The 23,566-nt window shown below is 38.6% G+C and overlaps 1 protein-coding gene across 2 annotated transcripts in view; it reads left to right on the top strand.

Moving 5' to 3' along the window:
- DNAJB14 (DnaJ heat shock protein family (Hsp40) member B14) overlaps positions 1-23,566 on the top strand; it is an 84,000-nt gene that overhangs the window by 41,594 nt on the left and 18,840 nt on the right. The window contains exons 2-3 of one of the 2 annotated variants that reach the window (XM_072623282.1): positions 5,034-5,202; positions 19,245-19,390. In XM_072623282.1, coding sequence (XP_072479383.1) covers positions 5,034-5,202; positions 19,245-19,390 — 315 coding nt within the window. The remainder of the gene's footprint in view (positions 1-5,033; positions 5,203-19,244; positions 19,391-23,566) is intronic. The other variant, XM_072623283.1, reaches the window with a different exon arrangement.

Genomic DNA, 23,566 nt, shown 5'->3' with positions numbered 1-23,566 from the left:
AAGAATAGTATGGTCTTACATATCATGAGTATGTAGTGTATACGTGTATATATGCACATATATATCCACACTTAATTGTAGCCTTCCTTAGGGTGATGGTGGGAAGGAGGAGGAGAAAATGAAGTACAAGGTACGCAACAGAGAACAGAAGATAACCAGCAAGAAGGCAGAGCTGGGCAGTTTTGAAAATGATGTATAGTATTGTTTATATTTTTTGAAATGAAATTTGTTTTATATTGAATCCTCTCATGTTCTGCTGTATACATGCAATGTTTTTCTTTTCTCATTTTGTATTTAAGTTTAAAAAAAAAGCAGCCAACATTCTGTCTGAACAGTAGCAAGAAAACAAAAGATTACAGAAAAAAGCTCAGAAGATTTAAAAAATATATATGTAACAGCAGTCTGGGGTCATTTAATGTAGGCAAAATGCTCCTACATTCCTCAATAATTTGTCATAAAATATATATCATCATAATGGTAACCCACTATGTTCTTCAGACTTAAAATGATGGGGGGGGGGTATTAATGTATTTTTAAAAATGCTTAAAAGTCAGTGGTTGCTATGATAAAATTTGATTTATCTGGAAAATTAATTTAATATAGAGCACCTCCCCAACAATACCCAGTATGTGTGGCATTACTACATCAGCCAACTCAGCAGACTACAGGTAGTATGTTTTGTAAAGCTGAAGCACTGAAATATAAAAACCATTTTTGATTAATTTTAATTACAACCTTTCTCTACTTTGTAGAAATGTACAATTAAATAAAAATTTTAAGCTGACAGGAATTCACAAACCAGACTCAAAGGTTAATTTGGGAACTTGGTGAATTTTGCTTGTTTTATGATCAGGTACTTCGTAGTGAATATTGTGTACAAAATGGTTTCTGTACCAGAGGAAAAGGCAAGGGTGTACACCTTGTTTTTTTGCTTTTGGAGAGACATTATGGCTACTTAGTTCATCATTTCACATTTCATCCAACCTTCATACCCAGAATATATGGGAGACTCGGTAGGAACTAAATATAAAAAGATATGTTTCTGTTTTTAATATTAACTTTATCATTTTTAGAATTTTTGCTTGGATAAATCCCATTTCTCTTTCATTGAATCAATTTTTTTTTAGTTTTCAGGATTCATTTCCACAAGATTTTGAGTTCCAAATTTTCTCCCCATCTCTTCCCTCCCCCTACCCCAAGACATCCTGCATTCTGATTATATCACACGCCTTCCTGCCCTTATCCCCATCTCCTCTGTTTTCTTGTAGGGCAAGATAGATTTCTGTACCCCATTACCTGCATTTCTTACTTTCCAGTTGAATGTAAAAACAATTTTTAACATTCGTTTTTAAAACTTTGAGTTCCAACTTCTCTCCCTTTCTCCCTCCACACCCATCCCCACTGAGAAGGCAAGAAATTCAATATAGGCTATACATGTGTAGTTATGCAAAAGACTTCCATAATAGTCATGTTGTGAAAGACTAACTGTATTTCCCTCCATCCTACCCTGTCCCCCCTTTATTCTCTCATTTGACCTTGTCTCTTCCCAAAAGTGTTTGCTTCTAATTGCTCCTTCCTCTCATTTGCCCTCCTTTCCATCATCCCCCTCCCCCCACATCCCACTTATCCCCTTCTGCCCTACTTTCCTGTACTGTAAGAGAATGATTTTTGACAATTAAAATAAAATTTTTAAGTTGACAGAAATTCACAAACCAGACTCAAAGGTTAATTTGGGAATTTGGTGAATTTTGCTTGAAAATTTGCAGTGCTACTAAGTCTACCAGAAAAAGTCCTTGCACACTGTGGTTGTTGCTGTGTGCAAAGTTCTCCTGGTTCTGCTCCTTTCACTCAGCATCAGTTCATGTAAGTCTTTCCAGTCCTCTCTGAAGTCTTCCTGTTCATCGTTTCTCATAGCACAATGGTATTCCATTACACTCATACCATGACTTGTTCAGCCATTCCCCGATTGATGGGCATCCTCTTGATTTCCAGTTTTTGGCCACCACAAAGAGACCTGCTATAAATATTTTTGTACATGTGGGACCCTTTCTCATTTTTATGATCTCTTGGGGATACAGTCCTAGAAGCGATATTACTGGGTCAAAGGGTGTGCACATTTTGGTAGCCCTTTGGGCATAGTTCCAGATTGCTCTCCAGAATGGTTGGATCAGCTCACAGCTCCACCAACAATGAATTAGTGTTCCAACTCTCCCACATCTTCTCCCACATTTACCACCTTCCTGTTCTGTCATGTTAGCTAGTCTGATAGGTGTGATGTGGTACCTCAGAGTTGTTTGGATTTACATCTCTCTAATCAATAGTGATTTAGAGCATTTTTTCATGTGACTATAGATAACTAATTTCTTCCTCTGAAAACTGCCTGTTCATCTCCTTTGACCATTTATCAGTTGGGGAATGACTTAATTTGCTTGAGGTACTTTCAGACCAGTTTTATGTGCTGAAATGATTTTTTTAAAAGACATTTATTCCATTGAATTCTGACTCATTTTTTGTTCCCTTGTTGAAACATATAAAATAATTAAAACTGTAATCCTGTGTTATTTCATTGTAGTACAGCTAACCCTTCCAGCTTTACATCATCTGCAGATTTGATAAGCAAGCCTTCTCAATCTTCATCCAAGTTGGTTTCACAAAAACGCTGATCAGAACAAGGACAGGACTAGAACTCTACCATAGACCACTTAAAACATAACTCTTAAGTTGACACTGATCTGTTATTTATGATCCTGAGACAGTCTGCTCTCTATCTGCCTAATTAAAATACTAAACCACTTACATTTCTCCATCTTTTCCACAAGGACCTACACACGTACGAGAATCTCAGCCTCCCTAAAATTCAAGGTCAGCATATCTAGAGTACTCCTCCTACTCTGCTGGTCTGTTAATCCTGTAAAAGAAAATGAGCTTAGTGTTTCAGTAGTGAGCCTTAAAGGTTCCAGCCTTTTCTTAGCAGGCGTCCATTGTGCCTACAGAACATCTCTTGAAGGTTCCAGCCTTTTCTTAGCAGGTGTCCATTGTGCCTACAGAACATCTCTTGAATACTCCATTTTTGAATTGTTCTTGGACTTGCTGTGAAATCATAGGATCTTCTGTCCAGAGGAGACCTTAGGGATCCCTTTGTCCAGTCTTCTCACTTTGCAGATGAGTCACAGAGAAGTCATTTACACAGCGAGATAGTGGCTTGTCATAAAATATATGTATGGTTCGATTTTATCATTCCATGTTGCTTCCCGTCAACCTCATTAGTCTGTAGTTTCTAAAAACCTACCTTTTCACTTATTTAAAAAAAATGAGGCCATTTGCTTGTCTCCAGGGTTCTAATACCCTTTTTATTTTATTCCAGTTTTCTCAAAGTTTACTGGTGGTAGTTCTGTATTCACATCTGTTAAGTTATAATGCTTTTTAACTAACCAGTTTCCTAACTATAGTGAAACCCCCTTGGAGTTTCTTTAGGGCTTGGATAATATAGTACAAAAAAATGAGGGTAAAATAAAGTAAGGGAAGTTGTTTTAACTAGCTGCTAGAGCTGCAATCCTTGTGACTTTTCAGATCACACATACACCGTGACCCTCACAAACTTTTTCTGAAGCAAATGGGAGGAGGAAGGATGAGTGACAGGGCCCAACCCCAGGGAGTATACCCACCCTTCATTTTTCTGTAGCTTTGCTATCTCGTGCGTTCTCTACCCCGGAAACAGATATCATGTCATTCAGGCCAAGTTTATCTGAAGCTACAGTTTATTTTTCAGATGGGGAAACAGGATCTAAGACATGAAGTGACTTGCTTATGTCTGCATAGGTGGTGGCCACGAAGTCTGAGCTCAGGCTTTCTGGTTCCACCTCCAGGGTCATTTCTACCTCTTGGTCCTGTCAGCTTCTGCCTAAACTGTTATAGCCGTGCCTCTGAAGGGGTCTTCCTGCCTTTCATCTGTTTGTGTCTCCAGGCTGTGTTCCATAGCTGCAAAGAGCATTTTCCTAAAGCATAGGCATGACTGTCCCCCATCTGCTCCAAAAATTTGGGTAGCTCCCTGTTGCCTATGAGATTATTGATAGCACCAGTGATGATAGCTAACATTTTACGTGGTTCTTTTAGCTTTACAAGTGAACTAGATAGGTTCTAAGGTCATTTTCAATTGAGTTTCTGTAACTCAGGCTCCAACCTGTTCGTCAGTTTGCTCCAAGTATGATTTGGAACTGTCTTGGATACAGTTTATATAGCAAGAATTTCAGTTATATTTGTATCTAGAGTCTAATGAACATAAGGGGGAGGGAACCTCACAAGGGAAAAAGAAAAGCTGAAGCACAGGAGTGTATAGACAGAGGGCATTGTTGCTAAGTAATTTGTAGGGTTATCTTGGAGATGGGAGTGGAGCTGTATGTAGTCTTGCTGATGTAGGTGTGAGAATTGTCAGGTCTGTTGTAGCACTAGCTCACAGTGCCACTTCCTTCTCCCATGTTCTTGAATGAGTTTCCAACTGTAGTCACCTGATACCTGGGCATCCTAGGGTGATTACCTATCATGAGGCACACTGCCTCCTGAGAAGAAGATGTAACATTGGAAAAAGATGATAAGTTTCTGGGGTAATATGCACAGCCATAGAGAGATTGAAAAACCAGGAAATTCTGTTGGGGCCTTAGTAGATTAAGACAACAGAAAATTTTACAAGATTGAAGAAAGGTAGAAGTTGTGGGTAACTGTAAATTATTCTACTCTAGATCTTACATTTTACTGGATTTGTTAGCCTTTTGCAGGTAGTTGAAGAAGATATCACAGATAATTGATCTTCAATTGCCAGTAATTCCTAACACTTTTATTTAAAATTTCTTAGTCTTTCTGGAAACTAGGGAAGCTCTTGGTTTAAGGAGGTCCTGTGCTTTATTCTTTTATTAAAAAAATTTTAATTTAAAAAAAACCTCAATTTATTAGCCATGCAGATTGCTTAAAGTGTATCATTCATAATGTTGTATAAGTTTTTTTAATGAAATTGCAATATGCGCTTTTTTGTATAACAGTGCTTCTGGAAGCAATTATGAAAAATGGAAGCACAGCTGCAAATGGCCCCCATTGCCGAAAACCAACCAGTGGAGGTGACCAGGGCCGACCCGGTAACACTAAGGATGGTGCGTTCGCTGGTGGAGAAGGAAAAGCCTATACCAAAGACCAAGTAGATGGAGTCCTCAGGTATGGAGTTGATAAAGCCTCTTTTAGATTTTGATTGTGATAACCACTTAAAAAGTTTAATGCTAGCCACAAAAGATTCTGCAGTCTCTTTGTAGATAGCAATGCATATCTGGAAAAGCCAGCTGTTTACTTGTGTGCTCTGTGATTGTTTTTCCTTATAAAAGCACATATTGGGCATGATGTGATAGTGTGGGGACACCCTCACAAGGCTTTTATGAGGTTCAAGTGAGATGAAGGATGGAAAGCATTTTACAGACTTCAAGGGCCTACATGGAAATTATTACTATTTTGATTACTTATGATTGCTATTTTCCCCCATTGATTTAATATTTTATTTTTTTCCCCAGTTACATGTAAAAACAATTTTTAGCCTTCATTTTAAAAAAATTTTGAATTCCAAATTCTCTGCCATTGAGAAGGCAAGCAATTTGATATAGGCTATACATGTGCAGTCATCAAAGTATATTTCTGCATTCGTCTTGTTGTGAAAGAAACACAGACAAAAAAAATGCAAGGAAAATAAAGAATAAAGAAAATAAAGTGTCCTTTGACCTGCATTCATACTCCATGTGATTTCTGTTCTTATTTCCAGTGGAAGTTAGTGTGGTTAGACTGGCTTTGGAGTTCAGAAGACCTGATTTCAAGTCCTGTCTCTAACACATATTCTCTGTGTGGCTCTGGGCACAACCCCTCCAGGCAGCTTCCTGAGATGCTTGTTGTGGAAGGAATTTTCTCACAGATACCATTTTATCACTGAAATCACAGGTCTAGACCAAACAAGAAAACTAGTCCCCACAGTTATTTACGTAACAATCAAAGTCAGCTACAGGCCCACAGTTGTATGATGAAAATCTTGCAGAGCAAGAGTTCAGAGATTGTATGATACTTAGGAACCAAGAGGACCCGTACTTCGGAGCATGGTGGTAGGAGTGGGGTATATATTTTGTTACAATACTGCCCTGTCCCTTTTCAGAGGAGCTGTCTGTGTATGATGGTGGCACTCCTTCCCTGTCTCATCCTCTCCTCAGCCCCTTGGAATCTGCCACTGCTCTGTAAACTGTCAGTGACCACTGACTTAATTAGGCCCCCTTTTCAGTTCTCATTCTCCTTTACCTTTCTGTACTTTTTGTCAGAGCTGGTTACACTTTCCTGCTAGATAGTCTGTCATGTCCTTACATCAGACACCTCTCTCCTGGGACACCTACCCCCTGGCACACCATTTTCTTTCTCCAGTGCAGTCTTCGTTTTCTTCCCTCCTTGGATCAATCTGTACTGTCCTCCCCTCTCCTTTGGCACTCTCATTCATTCCCCTATACCAGTGGATGCATCTAGGCAAAGGACACCATTCTTGACTCTTGCGAATACACCCCTATGTCTCCAATTTCTGCCCACATATCCCACCAGCATCTCAAAGGCAACTAAAAACCTGAGCTTGTTATCTCTCCCCCTCAGCTTGGACTGCCTCCCAGATTTCAATCCTTTTGTCTGGTGATTGCCTTCACCTCATCTGTCATGTTCAGAGGATTTACTGAGATTTTCCTTTCTGTCTTCTTTCATGTTCATTCACTTACCAGGACTGCCAAGAGGCTGCCCTCCATTCTCTCCATGTGCCAGACCACCCTACGTATAGCACTGCCAAAATCGCCTCCCTTACACATAGATCAGCTGCCTCTGGCCTCTGGAGCAAAACTCAGATTCCACACCTGGTGTTCAAGACTTTGCACAATCTGTCTGCACCCTCCTTTTCTAGCTTTTTCTCATGGTCTTCTTCCACATATTCTATACTCAACCAATCTGGGCTGCTTTCTTGTTCCCCTCTCAGGCCTCCATGCTTTTGATCCTGCTATATAGGTTATGGCAAGAATGCCCTCCTCCAGCAAGAAAAACTCCAATACTGCTTCCTCCATGAACTTTTGACAGTCCCATTGCCTATAAACTCGTTGAGGCCAAGTACTGTATCATATCTGCGCTTTACATCTGCCTTCTTTCCACCACTATCACCCACTTATCCCGCCCCTGATTCTCCATGATCACGTTTCCTGTCTCCATGGCGTTAGGCATTTAATAAGCGTGTGCAGATTACAGTGTTTGGTTTCATTGTGTTAATTTAGTTGTAAGCTGTGTGTTGTATTGACTTCAGCACTCTAGTGATGGATTTTGTTGTTGTTTTTCGTTTCACACATTCACAAGGGATTCTCCTGAAGAAAGAGTTGTTATCCTGTTGGTTAGCTGGTGGCTGTATGATTATGCAAGCCAATTGTTCAGGGAGAAGCAGTGCAATACTTTTCCATTAGTTGCATAAGTTATGAACCATGAACAGTACAGCTGTAAGGAAACTCTAATTCTCCGAAGCGAAGCACTTTTCATCACCTTTGAGTTGAAATGCATCTGAAATGAAATTTAACAAGAGTGAAATTTTAGAACTTTAAAGGAGTTTTCCTACTTTCCTATTTAAAAAATCTGCCACATAGGAACATAATTTAAATGGCCAATATGAAATCTTTTAAGTAGGACACTATCATACTTACCCATTTAAGCATCATTTTCAGAAATGCTAATTGGTATGTTATTTAATCAGTTAAGAATTTAGATTTTTCTTTGAGATTTTTAACATTGCAAATAAAAATTTAATCATATGTTGTTCAGTGGAAAAAGAAATTAATCAGAGCTTTCCAGGAATGAGAAAGCATTTCATTACCTATGTTACACATTTCATAAAGCTTGAGTATAAATTTAGTAGTAGCTGATTTTGAATAAAAATGTTACTTTAAGATTTAAAGACATAATAATAAGCTTTAAGTAGTTTAAAATTGCACTAAGACCTTTGAGACACCCTGTATAACTATGTCATTTTAATTAATTCTTGTTCATCATCCACATAAGGAAATTGTTTTTCAGGGATTTTTTTTATACTAAGAGAGTGCACTCAATATCACACTAAAGTTTTGCAGAGTGCAAGTATTATTTTCCATATTTTGCAAATAAGGATACTGGGCCTCTAAAAGACTTGTCCATGGTTACAAAGCTAGTACACATTTGTAATTAGAATCAAATACAAGTCTCATGGCTCCAGATCTAGCACAATAGTACATTCTCTAGTATTGAAAGAGAATATAATTTTTCTTACTATTATATTACATATGAAAATTAGTATATTTGATCAAGATATCCAGAATATAGCTTAAACTCTGTGGTGTGTGTGTGTGTGTGCGTGCGTGTGTGTGTGTGTGTGCGTGCGTGCGTGCGTGCGTGCGTGAGTGCTTTAGGCAAGAATTCTTTTCCCCAAATTCTGACTTCTAATTTATGGCTTAATGCTCAAGACAGAGAGAATGAGGTACAGTTGTTTCCCACTAGAAATGAGCAGAACGCCTTCCTAGCCTTTGCTCGTTGTGGTCTGCTGTGACTACAGCTTTTAGTTTTAACGTCATTGTGTTAAATGACTTTGGAGTTTTTCTGCCTGGATTTTCTGCTTTATATCTCTGTAGAACAAATTACCTTCCTAAGTGACCTCTCTTTGTTCATTCTCTGTATGCTCACGGAATGGAGACTGACTTTTATATCAACAGGAAAACATAGATACAGGATTGTATATTTAGAAGTGGGAGTAACCTCGGAAGTCCCTGAGTGCATCTGTAGTTCCTTCACTTTTAGGGCCAGATTTGAACCCAGGACTTCTGCTGAGTTGCCTCTAAAGCGTAGAGTCAGGGAGAAGTCTGGTGATTAAAAACTACATAAAAGACATTCTAAAACTGAATAGAACAGAGCTTTAGGATCACGTAGCATTTGGATTATTAACGCTACTCATCCTCATTGTTGTGGATAAGTAAGCATCTTCTGTAGGTGTTCTTGAGAATTAAATTCTTCAAATTTTTAACATCTGAAATTTTTTTTTTGGTCATTACAAAAGAAAGCTGAACTTTCTGCCAACTTTTTGTCTGTTTGTAAAAGATCGGAGAAGGGACCTGGAAGCCCTCAGGAATCCCTGCTGTGCCTGACAGTGCACATGGCCTCTCTTTCTGAGGAGTGCCATGAAGGAGCAAAGCCAAGGCCTCTAGAGGTAGCCACTCGGAGGGGATAGCCCTCACCTTGAACTTCTCTTCTCCTCAGTCCCAGGCCTCTGCAGCTTCCCACGCTGCTCTGGCTTCTCCGTGGAGCCACCTGGAGCAAGTTTGCACCCTTGCCACAGGACCACCCTTGCCACAGGACCTCCCTTGTGATGCCTGGCTGATCCAGGTACCCTGTCTTCTCTTTTCTGTACTCAACATTTCCAGCCCCTTAAATCAGTCCTCATATGACATACAGTAAAGCTCACACATAATAAAGTACCATTTAAATGCTTTCAATTGCAGACCTAGATGTGTACTACTTCATCATAGTGTTCTTTTCATTCACATTGTAATAGTGTTATCAGACTCCTTTTTTTCTTATTGCTTCATTCGGCATCATTTGATTTTCTTATTTCTTACAGCATAATATTTGATTACATTAATATACCACAATATACCAGATATCCCTCACTTTTTAACATTATTTTGCTAGGCAAGAAAGTAATCTTAGAAATGTTTTGTTATATATGGAGCTTTTCTATCTATGACTTCTTAGGATGGAATTTCTGTGTGAAAGAAGGAGTATTTAGTCTTCCATAATTCCAGATTATTTACCAGAACGTTTTGACCAGGTCACAGTTGTACCAGTGGTTGTATGTGTTTCACTTGTGGTAGTTCCCCCACTTTGATGGAGGAGAGGGGAAGCCTCAGAGCTGTTTTAAGTTGCATTCATTTTATTGTTAGTTGTTTTTTAAAAATAAGTTTACTCTATTTTGCTTTTATATCGTCATCGTCATCATCCTAACTAGCATTTATATAGAATAATCATGTGCCAGGCACTATGCTAAGCACTTTTCAGTGACCTCATCTGATCCTTATGACAACCCTTGGAGTTATTTTTTACAGTTGTGGAACCAAAGGCACACAGCTAGTAAAAGTCTCAAGGCTCTTCTTGCCTCCAGGCTGAGCACGCTACACACTGCACCACCTAGCTGTCAAACCTGTCACCTAGATTTCCCAGAGGATCCCCCAGAAGGGTCCCTTATAAGAAATAATGAAAAAGGAGGAGACATAGTTTAGCTAAACTAAGTAGCACATCTGGAAAGTCCAGCATCACTCTCAGGCTTCCCCCCCTTCACTTACCTTCCTATGGCCAAACTTGGTCATTGTAATTTCATAGCATTTAGTTTCCCTTCTTGGTCTTTCTGTGTTGCTTTGATTTTTGTGTATGTTGTTTTCCTGATTCTGCTTATTTCATTTTGTATCTGTGCATGTGCTCTTCTCATGTTTCTCTGCACTGAGGGGTGTGGTCATCCATCGCATTCACTGTAACATTCTGTTCCATTCATGCACCGCAGCTGGTTTAGCCATTTCTCAGATAGCAGGCATCTCCTTTGCTCCTTGCTTCCGTAAAAAGCACTGGCAGGAGTCTTTGGTGCATGTGAAGCCCATGGGATCTCTGGGTTAAAGGGCTTGAACATCTTCGTTTACTTCATTTCAAAGTGCTTTCCAGAATGGTTGGACCAATCTGTACCTTCGTTAACGATGCGTTAGTATTTGTGTCCTTCTACTATCCCTACAACATTCAATGTTTTCATCTTTTATCATGTTTGCCAATTTTCTTGATAGTGATTTTGATTTGTTTTCTCATTATCAGTGATTCAGAGCATTCTGTGGTTTTAATAATTTGAAGTGCTTTTAAGAACTGTTTGCTCATATCCTTTGACCATTTATCTGTTGGGGAATGGCTTTTGGTCTCACATACTTGTCAATTGAATAGCAGACTTTAACAAAGATATTTGGTAAAAGGATTTTCCTTACCCCTTAATAATTTTCCTTTTCCCTCACTGTATGGATTTTATTCAGCCTTTTTAACTTTAATGTAGTCAAAATTGTCTGTTTTCTTTTTTTTTTGATCCTCTATATCTATTTTTTTGGCAAAGAGCCTCCCCTTAGCCAGAAGTGTGAAAGAAACCACTTTCTGTTGTCTTCGGTTTTTAAGTTGCATGACATTTTCTGTTTATGCCATGTTTCTATTTGGAATTTATTGTAGTTTCTGATATAGGAGGCTATTGTAAGCTTATTTTCTCCCCAGATGCTTTCAAGTTTTCACAGCAATTCTTTATCAAATAGGAAACTTTTCCCCCCAATAGTTTGTTCTTCTATTTTAAACACTGGTCTACTGAATATTGTTTCTGATTTTTGCTTATATTGTCTTTCCCACTGGCATAGTTTTCTATTTTAGCTCATCAAAAACAGTTTTGATAATCACTTTTTGTGATATAGTTTTAGGTATCCTTCCAAACCATTTTTTTTTTTTTTTACTCTTTCTCTTGGAACTCTAGACCATTCTGGTTTTCAAATGATTTTTGCTTTCATTTTTTCTAGTTTTAGCCCTCTGTAGAATGGTATAGCACTAAAATCAGTAAAGTTACTTAGGCCACATTTGTCAAATTGGCATAGCTCATCCATGTGTAATTAATTTCCTTCCAGTAATTCTTTATCTTCTTTAATTTGTGTAAAGAGTGTTTTATAATTTATACTTATACCCAGGCCATCACTGCTTCACTTTCTTCCCTTGTCAGTCTTGACCCTGTTGTTGTCAACCAGTTTCAACATTACACTGCTCTCTACTCTTGAATTTCTTGCCCCCCATCCCTTGTCTTACTACAATTCATTCTTTTCCAGATCCTAACCTTGGATTCCTCCCATCTCAGCTCTTTCAGTGCTGCATAGAACTGTGATGACTGGGACCACTGCAGATTTGTTATCAAATTCCAACTGGTCCTTATTGTAGCAAGCCAGATTATCTGTTATATGTTTCATTATCATATATTTCATGTATCTATTACGGATTCTGTAAAAGATATTCCAAATCTATCTTCTCAGACCATCAATTCCAACTCCATCTCTGCTTTCTCAGCATGGGATTTCACCTCAAAATTTACTGAGAAAATAAGGACCATACCCCTTAAACCACCTCATTTCTCCTGTTCTCTATTTCAACTCCTTTGATGTAATTTTCTAATCCCTCCCCTAGTCCCACTCATTACCTCAGTCTCTGAGGTAGAGGTAGTCCTTCTTGCTGAGGCCAGATCCTTTCTTTGACCTTGACCTTACCCCCCTCCTGGCATGCCTCTCAAATTGCCCCTACAGTTGTATCTCCAGTCTTCAGTCTCTTCTAGCTCCTAGTTTATTCCTTAATACCTACAAATATACAGAATCCTTATGTGTTGTTTTTTTTTAATGTTTAACAATCACTGCCATACAATTGTGACCTTATGTGTTTTTTTAAAAAATCTTTACTTGATCCTGCCATTGCTTATGCTGTCATCTTACATCATTCTTCCCATTTAGTGCCAAATTCTGGCCACCTGTGTGAGCTGCACTTCGCTTTCCTTTCACTCATTTCTAAGCCTGTACAATCTGGTTCTGTCCCCATCACTTAGGGGTATCTGCTAATCTCTGAATTGCTTTGTCTCAGTCTCAGTCTTGGTCTTTGGTTCCTTCCTGGCAGTTGCTGACCCTGCTGACCACCTTATCCTCCATAGTCTCTCTCTTGGTTTTCATGGTGTGGTTGGTTCTTCTCCTCCTGCCAGACTTCTTGCTGCCTTTCACTGCCTTGCAGAATCCTCCTTCATATTGTACCTTTAAACTGTGGTTGGACCCTCAAGGCCCTGTCCTGAGTCTTCCTCTCTCTCTGTATTATTCCGTATTGCCTCTTGACCGTATCAGTTTCCATGGGTTCAGTTACCGTTTTTATGTAAATGACTCACAGTTCTATATATCCCGCCTTGTCTCTCTCCTAAGTTGCCAGTCCTGTATCACCAATTGCCTGTTACACATTTCAGTCTGGTTATGTCATAGTAGGGGCAGCTAGGTGGTGCAGCAGATAAGAATACCAGGCTTAAAGTCAGGAGGATTCCTGAAGCACTTACTCACTGTGTGACCCTGGGCAAGTCACTTAACCATGTTTGCCTCAGTTTGCTCATCTGTAAAATGAGCTGAAGAAAGAAATAATCAACCCCTCCAGTATCTTTGCCAAGAAAACCCCAAATGGGGTCACACAGAGTTGAACATGACTGATGCAACTGAACAACATGCCAGTTATCTCACACTCAGCTTACCCTCCACAGAACCCATTATTGTTTCTCTGAAGCTGACCCCTGTTTCATATTTGTACCTTTTAAGGACAGCACCATCTTTCAGGTCTAGAATTGGGTAAACCTGTGCTTCAGGAATCTAGTTTGGTGGCAGGTGAATTAGAGACAGTAGAGATGGAGTATAGGGAAACCAAGTAGAAGATCATGGCAGTAATCTGGGCAACGTGATGCCAGGTCCTGAACAGAGTGGGAAGCAACAGGAAGAGAAGGGAGACAGATGCAAGATCCATTATCAAGGAAGAAGTCCCAGAGTTGGCACTTGGTTGTACCTGTGAGATAAGAGGAAGGGAAGGAGCCAAGAAGGACAGAATCAAGGATGTTAGAGGGATGGGCTGGTTTTCAGGGTGAAATAAGGACTGTCGCTTTGAGTTTGAGCATGTTGCAGTTGAGATGCCTGTGGTGCCTCCAGATGGGGGTATCTGGCACCCATTTAGAAGTAGGAACTGAAGTTCAGGAGAGGCCAGCTTGCATAGGTAGGGTAGAGACAGGGCTCTGGAGAGAGTTGAGGTGGGACATGGATATTTGAGAGGCTGAATAGGGCAGTCCTGGGGCCTCTGACCTAGAGTAAGGGATTTCTGGCTGCCAGTTATAACCATGTGACCCAGGCAGGTTATTTGTGCCTTGGTTTCCCCTTCCAGCTTTAAATATGTAATCCCCTGATTTCATGAACCCATGGAAGGAGATGATATCCCTAAGAAAGAGTGTAGAAGGAGAAGAGAAGAAGGCTGAACATGGAGCTCAAGGGTACACCCATAGGAAAGGGATGGGATATGAAAGGGGAACCATAGAACAGTGATTTGAAGAGGATTGGTTAGACAGTGGAAAGAGAACTTTGGCAAAGTATTGTCACAAACAAATACTCCAGAAGGAAGGGCCATGGTGTCAGATGCTGCAGAGGTCAGCAAGGAAGGGGGACTTTGATGATCTTGGAGAGAGCTGTTTCTGTCAAAGTGATGGGCTAATAGGGTCAAGTAAAGATTTTTTTTTAAAGGCTCTCTTGTTTTCAGATTTGGAATGAATGCAATTATCAGCAAATTTTTCCTCTAAGGGATCTTCTTAACTACAACTTTACCTGATGCTAAACAACCTACTTTGGAAATTTTTAATGGTTCACTGAAGGAGCTACAAGCCACTGTAGGGAATTCTTATAAGTTAATAAAGAAAGAAAATATTCAAGTCACAGGCTTTCAAGGTTCAGTGGAGGAATGTCTTCTGGATGAAAACAACCTGCTGATCCCCATAGGTCTTGGTGGAGCCCTTGCTGGACTGGTCCTCACTGTTTGGATTGCTTAGCGTAATGGAAGAAAGAGAACTTCATGAGTGCAGTTCTTTATCCACTGCTGTAGATCAGCAGGGGCTGCAAGAAGCCTGGGGTTCATTTTCCTGAGTTTAACGTTGACATGCAAAGGGAGGCATACTGTTTTGCTTATTCTTTTCCCCTCTACACTTTCCTCTCCTCTGCCAAAATCTGCTTATCAGAAGGGAGGTCCATCGTGAGCATTCTACTGTGCACAGAAGAGCATCTACTGAAATGATGGTATTCATTTTGCTAACTGGTTAAAGATGAATGTTTACCAAAGTAGACACGTAAGCTTAAGCTGAGGTTAAGAGTACTTTTCTAAAATGGCACTGACTCCATTGTCATTTTAATTCATGGAACAAAACAAGCCTTTCCATATCATAGTATGATAAAAAGATGATTGTACATGAAGCTGCAAATCTACTATGCACAAGTTGCTATTCCTTTTAAATATACAACAAAATTATTGTGTCAGTTTCTTTTTTTTCTTCCTTCTCCTCTCCCATACCATATAGATGGCTATCATTAGACACAAAATTATTATGTACATACATCTGTTCATCACTTCTTTCTCTGGATTCAGGTAGCATCTTTTTTCATATGTCCTTTATAATTAATTTGGGTATTTATAGTAGACAAAATAAGTTACACAAAGTCGTTCGTAAAACAATATTACTATTCCTACATACAGAGTTCTCTTTATTCTGCTCATTTTGCTCTAAATGTCCTCTTTTTAAATAAAATGTGAGGTGAAGTTCTCATGGAGGTGATTTAGAAGATGTGAGAAATATAATATAGTTGATCCAAAAAAAGTAAAAGGATTGTTGTACAGCAACAAGAGGCCAACTCTATAACCTAGATTTCTAGTGGACCCAGTCAGGATAATCTTGTTATTTTCTCAAGTGGGCTCTGGAGCAAGTAAGGGAGAACAGAAAAGGTGGGTGAAGAGAAGAGTAATCCAGGGTTGGGGTTTGGAAAGGGAACCATGGAGCAGGGGATTCGTTCAAGGCCAGAGGGTAATTGAAAGTTGAAAAGGTCTAGAATTTGAATGGAGGAATGGAAGGCCAGAGCTGTTATGATGGCTTAGGAAAGCTGAGAGAGGTCACCTGACTAGGCATGTGATAAGGATGGGTGAGAGGAGAGACAGAAAGACAAAAAGCTGTGAAGAACCTCAGAATTACAGATCTTGGAGGTGGAACACTTTATTTGATGATAAGGTCAAGTATATGACTGTTCCTTTGTGACTGAAGTGGAATGAAGGCACTAGAGTTTTCAGTCTTGGGAAGCAAAGATATTTGAAGGGATATCAACATGTTATTTGAATTACCCAACTGAAAAGCAGGGATGAGTGAAGGAGACTGTGAGTCTGGTACTGAACTCCTATAAAGGGAAACTTGCCTGGAGACTGATAGAGCCATCTCGATGTGGAGAGATAGAAATTTAAACCAGCAACAAGAGTGAACTGCTCAAGCATTTGTAATGGGTGAAGAAAAGAAAGGAAAAGGGCATGTAAGTGGTTGAATGTTCTGGAAGCTTGGGTCCTGGTTTGATCAGGTAAAAGCTTCCCTATCAGCAGCAGAACTCAGGTTTCTGGTGGGAAAGAGATGGGGAGTGAAGGCCAAAGATAGTGAGAAAGGGAAATGAAAGCCTGTATCTGGGCAAATGTTTTTCCACCTCAGTCTCTTCGACTGGGGATCATCACCCAACCTTCTCTGCCCATTCAGTGTAGATCTCCTTCAGGGTTCTTTATTCCAAAATAGATCACAGAGGTTCTCTAGTCCGATGAACAGTAGGAAAAAAAATTGTTTCTCCTGTATCCCTGACAAGTTATTATGCAGTTTTATTTTAAGAACTCAGTGAGGAGGAACCTGTTTTCATAGGAGCCAGCTCATCCCACTTTGGAAAGCTCTTGTTTGCTAGTAAGATATTCCTAACCTCAAACCTAAATTTGCTTCTTTGCAACCTAAAACCATTGTTCCTAGATATATGCTCTGGGACTAAGTGGAATAAGATTAATCCTTCCATTTGATAGCTTTTCTGTCTTACTCTTCACCTTCCCAGTTTTCTAAGTTGTTGAAGTCTTTTTGAAACCTGAGCTCCCTAACCTAATCAGTTTCCGTTCTGATCTCTATATAAATGACTTACAAATCCAGCCCTAATGTCTCTCTAGTTACCAGCTTCCTTTGGATTTCTGCAGTTGGATACCTCATAGACATCTCAAGATGGACCTCTTTCTTTTTCTCTAAACTTGCCACTACTCCAGACCTTCCTTATTCTTTCTGCCTTGATTCCCTCTTGCTTACTCCCTTCATGTTCTGTCAGGTGGTAAGCTTTGATAATTCTACCTCCTATCATCTCTTACCACCTGTCCCCTTCCACTCTCACAGCCACTACTCTCCTCATCACCTTATGCCTGAAATAGCTGCAAGAATCTCCTGGCTGTCCTCCCTTCCAGTGTCTTCCCTTCCTGGTTAATCTTCCAAAGGCCACAAGGCTGTCTACTTCACTCTGTCCAGTTTTCTTCAGTGGTTCCCTGTTGCCTCTGGGGGCCAATATTATCTCTTCACACTTGCATTTAAAATCTCTCCGAGTTTGGCTCTCACCCATCTTTCCAGACTCATTGCATATTTCCTAAGTGCACCAAGCAAAGTCCTCTAGGACTTGCATCTGCACTTTTGCACAGCCTGTCCCCACTGCACAGAAATGCATTTTTTTCTCATTGCCATCTTTTAGAATCTCGGTCTTCCCTTTGATGCTTAGCTGAGTGGCCACCTCCTGTATCTCACCTTTCTTGATTTCTCCCCAACTCTTCTCCTTCCTTCCCCATTTCCCCCAGTTTGTAATGCTTTCGTCCTCTGTGATTTATGTTTACTTACTTATGTACACGTACTCCCCCATGGTAAAATATGTACTTCCTGGAAGACAGGGACATTTTTTGGTCTTGTCTTTTTATCTTCATTGCTTAATATAGTACTTCGTACTTAAGTGTTTGGTGAATTGAAATACATTGGTTTTATTTTCAAGTATCATAAAATACAAATGTGGATTTTAGTTCTGTGCTTGGCAGAAAAGCAAATTGATATGACTTATTGAGACCACATAGGTCACCACTTCTTACCTCAGACTGCCCCTTTGATGATTTTCTAGGGATTTTATCAGGAATCAATATCAAGCTCTTGAATCTATAATTTGAAGTACTTCAACAATTCAAAGAATTACTGATGCTGCTATTTCTCCGTCCCAAGTGCAGAACGCAGCCCGTGCACAGCCCTTCATCTTGAGTAATTCTTTGTCCATGTCTTCCCATACAACATCTACTGAACGTGCTGGACATTTTCCCCTAGGACTTTATTTGGACTGCCTTTGCTCGTGCTGTATGCATGATCCTCCCCTGAGCAGAACAGACACTGTCCTGGGTCCTGAAAGAATTTGTGATACTGGTTGCTTAATCATCTCTAATCTTTAAGGAAAATTAGTGGTGAGATAGAAAATATCCAATTCAAAAAGGGGAGAGGAGGAGATTCTTTTAACCATCCTTTCCTTTTAGTGTATTTTGAATCATTTACCATTTTTTCCTCTTTGAACATGGAGACATTTCTCTTATACCTCATGTATTCTCCAAAGGTTGCTAATGGCAATTCAGAAATTAAATTAGCAACTTCTTCCAGTTTTTTATGTCTGTCCATGCTAAGTGACTTGAACTCACTTTGGAGCTGCTGAGTGTTCTGTTACCATATTCTCACCTAACATAAGTTCCTTTCTTCTTGCCATCTTTCCTAGTCATAAGATTCCGTCTACTTAAGTAGATCAGTTCTTTCATCCAGGGGTGGGGAACCTGCGACCTCAAAATCACTTGTGGCCTTCTGGGTCCTTGGGTGTGTCCTTTTCACTGAGTCCAGGTTTTACAGAACAAATACTTTTATGAAGGGGATTTGTTCCATAAAGTTTAGCTTCAGTCAAAGGGCCATTTTAATGGGAATTTTATCTATATAAAGGAACTTCCCTTTCTGCCTGTCCTCTACCACTTGGTGTTAAACTATATGAATATTCGAGTTTCTTATATTTGTTTATGTTACATCCTCAATTTTTGCTGTTGATCATTCTGAGCTAAAAATTTACAAATAAATGAAAATTGTGAAGTGTTTAGAAATTTTTGCTCATGTAATTATTGTAGTTTCAAAGAATTCTTATTCCCAAATATTTCAATGTGTTATCAACTATCTTTCAAATGTGATGACCTTTGAGTTGCTTTTCTTAAAAGTTCTTCTTGTACTGAATGTTTATTCTTGCTTGGTTCTTCTGTTTGTGTTTCCAAAATGACTGATCAAAATTTAGGTATAGTACATGGTCTTGGAACACAGTGGAACAAATTGAAAAATATGTGCATCTAATCCATAACCTAGGTCTCTATGTGTTTGGTAAGCAATGGAGCAAAAATAGTTGTTTATATTTTTCTAATGAGTTAAAAGTTCATGTAAGTTGCACAGAATTTTCTTCTGACATTTATTTTACATAATGTTCTCTTGTTCACAGCATAAACAAGTGTAAAAATTACTATGAAGTACTGGGAGTCACAAAAGATGCCGGTGATGAGGATTTGAAGAAGGCTTACAGAAAGCTTGCTTTGAAGTTTCATCCAGATAAAAACCACGCACCGGGAGCAACAGATGCTTTTAAAAGTAAAGTAAACCTTTTCAAACGTTGTACATAGTTCATAAGTACACTGACAATAGTGAGTTAGTAGCCAGTCATTCATTTCAGAAGGCTTCTGAATATCAGATTGTTTTTAGAAAAGTTCATTAAGGTGTTCATATCAGGTTCCTCAGAGAAGCATGGAAGCCAGGCAGAAGCATAATTTGGTGTTTGACAAAGGCAGTTTGTACATTCTGATGTAGATCTGAGTAAATTGGTTAGGCTAAACATGGAAGTGTATTTCTAGGCCAGTCAAGCCTACTAAACATAAATATTTAAATAAATGCTTATATATGAACTGTTGGCAGGCTGCCATTGGTTCTGTGTTGATAAAAAGCAAGATGTTTGACATTTAAAATATATTTTATGGGCTCTTGCGTACTGTGGTATAGAGTCACCTCGCATCCACTTGTCCATTTTCCCCAGCTCATTTTTTTATTTGATATTTAAAAAATTTTTTTAACCAAAGTTTTTTTCCCTCATTTTGTTGGCTATTATTTTTATTCATGTTCCACATAGTTTCCTTTTTCTTTTTTTCTTGATACTTTTGTCTTTCGATGAATAATGAATTAATTATGTGCCGTAAGATTGCATTTGCTCTTTTATACCTCTTTGTAACACAGTTTGGTTCTAATAAGTTCCACTTTACAAGAGTGTAGTTCGGGTTGTAATCATCATTCATTAGGGACTGGGACGTTTTAAGCATTATTTTGTATTTACTGTTACATTGTTGGTTTCTTGGAGCTATATTGATACCCATACATAATAAATGTTCTGAAGAGGGTGAAAGAGTTAGTCCTAAGAAAAGACTATATCTGCTTTTAAGAAATATTTCCAAATACGAGTTTTGTTTCTTGGAAGTTTTTGCTAAGAAAAGACAATTAAGGACATTTGGAGGTCACAAACACACATAGGTAATATTTGGCTACTGAAGAGACACTAGTGATATAAATAAATTTCAGTGTCAGCCATTTTGGCTAGGCTTCTTTTCCCTTAAGTTAAAGTAATCAATTTTATGGAGAAAAAAACTTTTATTCAGAAGCAACCAAATTTTAGCTGACATTTCGGTTTGTTTGTATTACCAGGCTGCAGATAGCTATCTTGGGTCATAAAAAAACAGAATTAGAAAGCTGGTCAGCTTAACTAACTTAAGTATTGATAACTTTTTGGTAATGAAGTATTCTTTAAGAAGTGTGATATCTGATTTAATATAGAGTTTTAAATTTTTAAAAAATTTGCTTACTTACTGAAAGTCACCCCTCTTACATAAGAAAATTATCTTTCATTTTCCCATAAATTCAAAATATTTATCAAGTAATAGTAGTTCATAAAAGTGCTTCAAGTATATATAGTCTTGAAAAATTTATGGTTTTTATTATTCTTTTTTCTATTTGAGAATTTCCCAACTGTGAGAAATTAAAAACATTCTGATAGCTGTGTTTTTTTTTAATTATTTGGAAACGACTGTTGTAATGGTTTTTGATTATCCAACAAAAATTAATATTAAAATCACTATTTAAGGAAATAAGCTGCTTTTTCCTTCAGTCTCTTCAGTGAAGTAATATCACCAAAGCATTAGCAAATTGTGCCCAAATAACTAATATAAATGCCTATGTAGAGAACTATTATAGTTTATTGACATCTAAAATTTTAAAAAAGTTTTAATAAGCTCCTTTATTACAGATGTAATTTTCGTTTAGAAAATTTATCTCCTCAAGAAGTAGAACCCAAAGGGGTAATGTGTTCAATCCTGAAGATTTTAAGTTACCTGTGTGGTGTGACTTCTTTATGATGTTTTGTTAAATGTTTGCTTTGAAAGAACAGAATTTAATAGAATCACAGAGTTGGGTGAGAATCTAGAGATAATCTAGTCCAGCCCCTCATTTGACAGATAAAGAAATTGAAGTAAGACAAAGTATGGCCAAAGGCACTAGTACTTAAATCAGGTCTTCTGACCACTGAGCCAGGGCTTATTCTATTGTATACCACTAAGGAGATATGAACTAAATAACTTCTCCAGATTTGTTGTAACTCTCATTGTGAATATGTGTACCTGGTTTTAGGCAATACATATGTTCCTTAAAAATTATATATAAATTAGATTTTTATAAATCAAATCATTTAATATCATGAGTTTTCCTTGTGCATTTAAAGAAATTAGATGGTGAATTCTTTTGTAAAGAAAATGATCACACACACCCCCTCCCTAATTTCTTTCTTTTTGAAAATCCAGATTTTCTTATAATGGGTTTGCCTAAATCGAGTTCACTTATAAACAGGCATGTTCTACACCAGGCATGGGTAGCCCCCGGCAGGTGACAGAGGAGATAATGGCATCTGGGGCATTTGTTGCCATCAGGGTCCTAGGCTGAATTATAAAGTAGGTGAAGTTTGTTCTCCCCACCCTCCCACCTCCCTTTCTACCTTTTCTCACTGCCTTCTCTATCCTCCCTTCTCCACCTGCTTCCCCCAGCTACTTAGAGTCCTCTTCTCGTTGATCGCTTCATCTGTTTTTCCACTTTTATATCCAGCCTAGACCTGAGTCCCTCCAAAGCTCCCTGTGCTCCAGAATTATTAACTCCCCTGCATCTTCTCTTCTCTTTCCCCCTCCCCCACAAACAAATGAAAATTTCCTCAAAGTAACCTATCTTACCTTTGGGTTGGGAGGAAGACACTTGGATTATGTGTTTGAAATGCTTTACACAAGGAGTAAGTAGGTAATAGATTTAATTCTTCCTAAAATATATTCTAAAATGTGTGTAATATTTTTTAAGCTTAAGATGAGTTTATTTGACCAAATTAATGTCCATTTGGTGAAATTTAGAGGAATGAGGGGATGGAGGTATATTTCATCTAAGGGGTTTTGCTGGATCCCTTTGCCTATCCTGGGCCATATTGTTTCCTTTAACTTGAGGCAGAATGGTTAGTGGAAAGCGCCCTGATTATAGAATCAGGATATCAGTTTAAATCCTTACTCTAATGTTTACTGTCTGTGTGACCTTGGACAAGTAACATTGCCCCCTGGACCTCTGTGTCCTTGGCTGATAAGTGTGTTGGACAAGATAATCTATATCTAAGGTCCTTTCCAGCTCTAAATCTATTGACATTCAAAGCTTTTCACAATTTAACCCCAAACTAATGCCTGCAAATACTAGTTATCATTTAGTTCTACTAGGTTTTTTCCCTAAGAATGAAATTTTTAAGATCATTTTAGTGCTAAAATGAAATATGAAAAGTAAGTGTGGTATAGAAACTAGCAAGCCTGGGAACCTAAAGACCTGATCTCAAATACCTCTTCTGACGCATGTTGGCTGTGTTATGTGAGGCAAATCATTTACCTTCTCTTTGCTGTAGACAACTCTGTAAATTTCAGAGGTGGTGCTGATCTGCATTGGGAAAGGGAGTTTATTCATCCATGGATTCCTCATAATAATGAAATCATAGGACCAAGCCAAATTAAAAAAAAAAAATTTAAAAACTTTTCCCAGGCAAAAGACAAACATTTTCCCACTTCTCTTGTTTCTGAATTAGTTATTTTTTGTTTTCTTACATGATAAGTAGAAAAAATTTCACATGATCCCATTCACAAGTAAGGATTGAGTCTTGTCCACATTTCTTTTTTTAATAACTCAGTATTTATAACCATTTAGGCAAAGTGGGAAAAATTAGAAAAAGGCAGTTGTTACAGTGGAAAAAACATGGTGGCTCTAGAGTCAGACAGTCTGGTTCCAAATTCCATCTGGGATGTTTACTATACATATGACACTGGACAGGCCACTTAACTTCCCTGGGCGTCACTATTCTTGTACATAAACTAGAAGGGGTGATGTAGATGGCCTTTGACATCCCTTTCAGCTCTAGATCCTGTAATGAATGCTTACCCATGCCCAGTCTTGATCCCTTGCATAATCCTCTGCAGCTATTGATAAGTGATTGTTCCGTGAATGAACCTGAGATGCCAGTTTTAGATCCTATCATGCCGTTACATGCCAGTGGGTCATACACATTCTTCCTTCCAAACCAAATCTCCTTTAAATTGCCCTCCCTTTTTTTGTCCTCCCTGCCCATCTCTAATGATCCAACTCAGTTCTCACTTCCTTCATGAAGCTGACCCTGATCATTCAAACCCAAATGTGTCTGTCTCCTTCATTTGACTTTTTAAA

The sequence above is a fragment of the Notamacropus eugenii genome, chromosome 7, assembly GCF_028372415.1.
Source record: "Notamacropus eugenii isolate mMacEug1 chromosome 7, mMacEug1.pri_v2, whole genome shotgun sequence".
Lineage (NCBI taxonomy): Eukaryota > Metazoa > Chordata > Mammalia > Diprotodontia > Macropodidae > Notamacropus > Notamacropus eugenii.
This window is presented reverse-complemented; position numbering and strand designations above follow the sequence as displayed.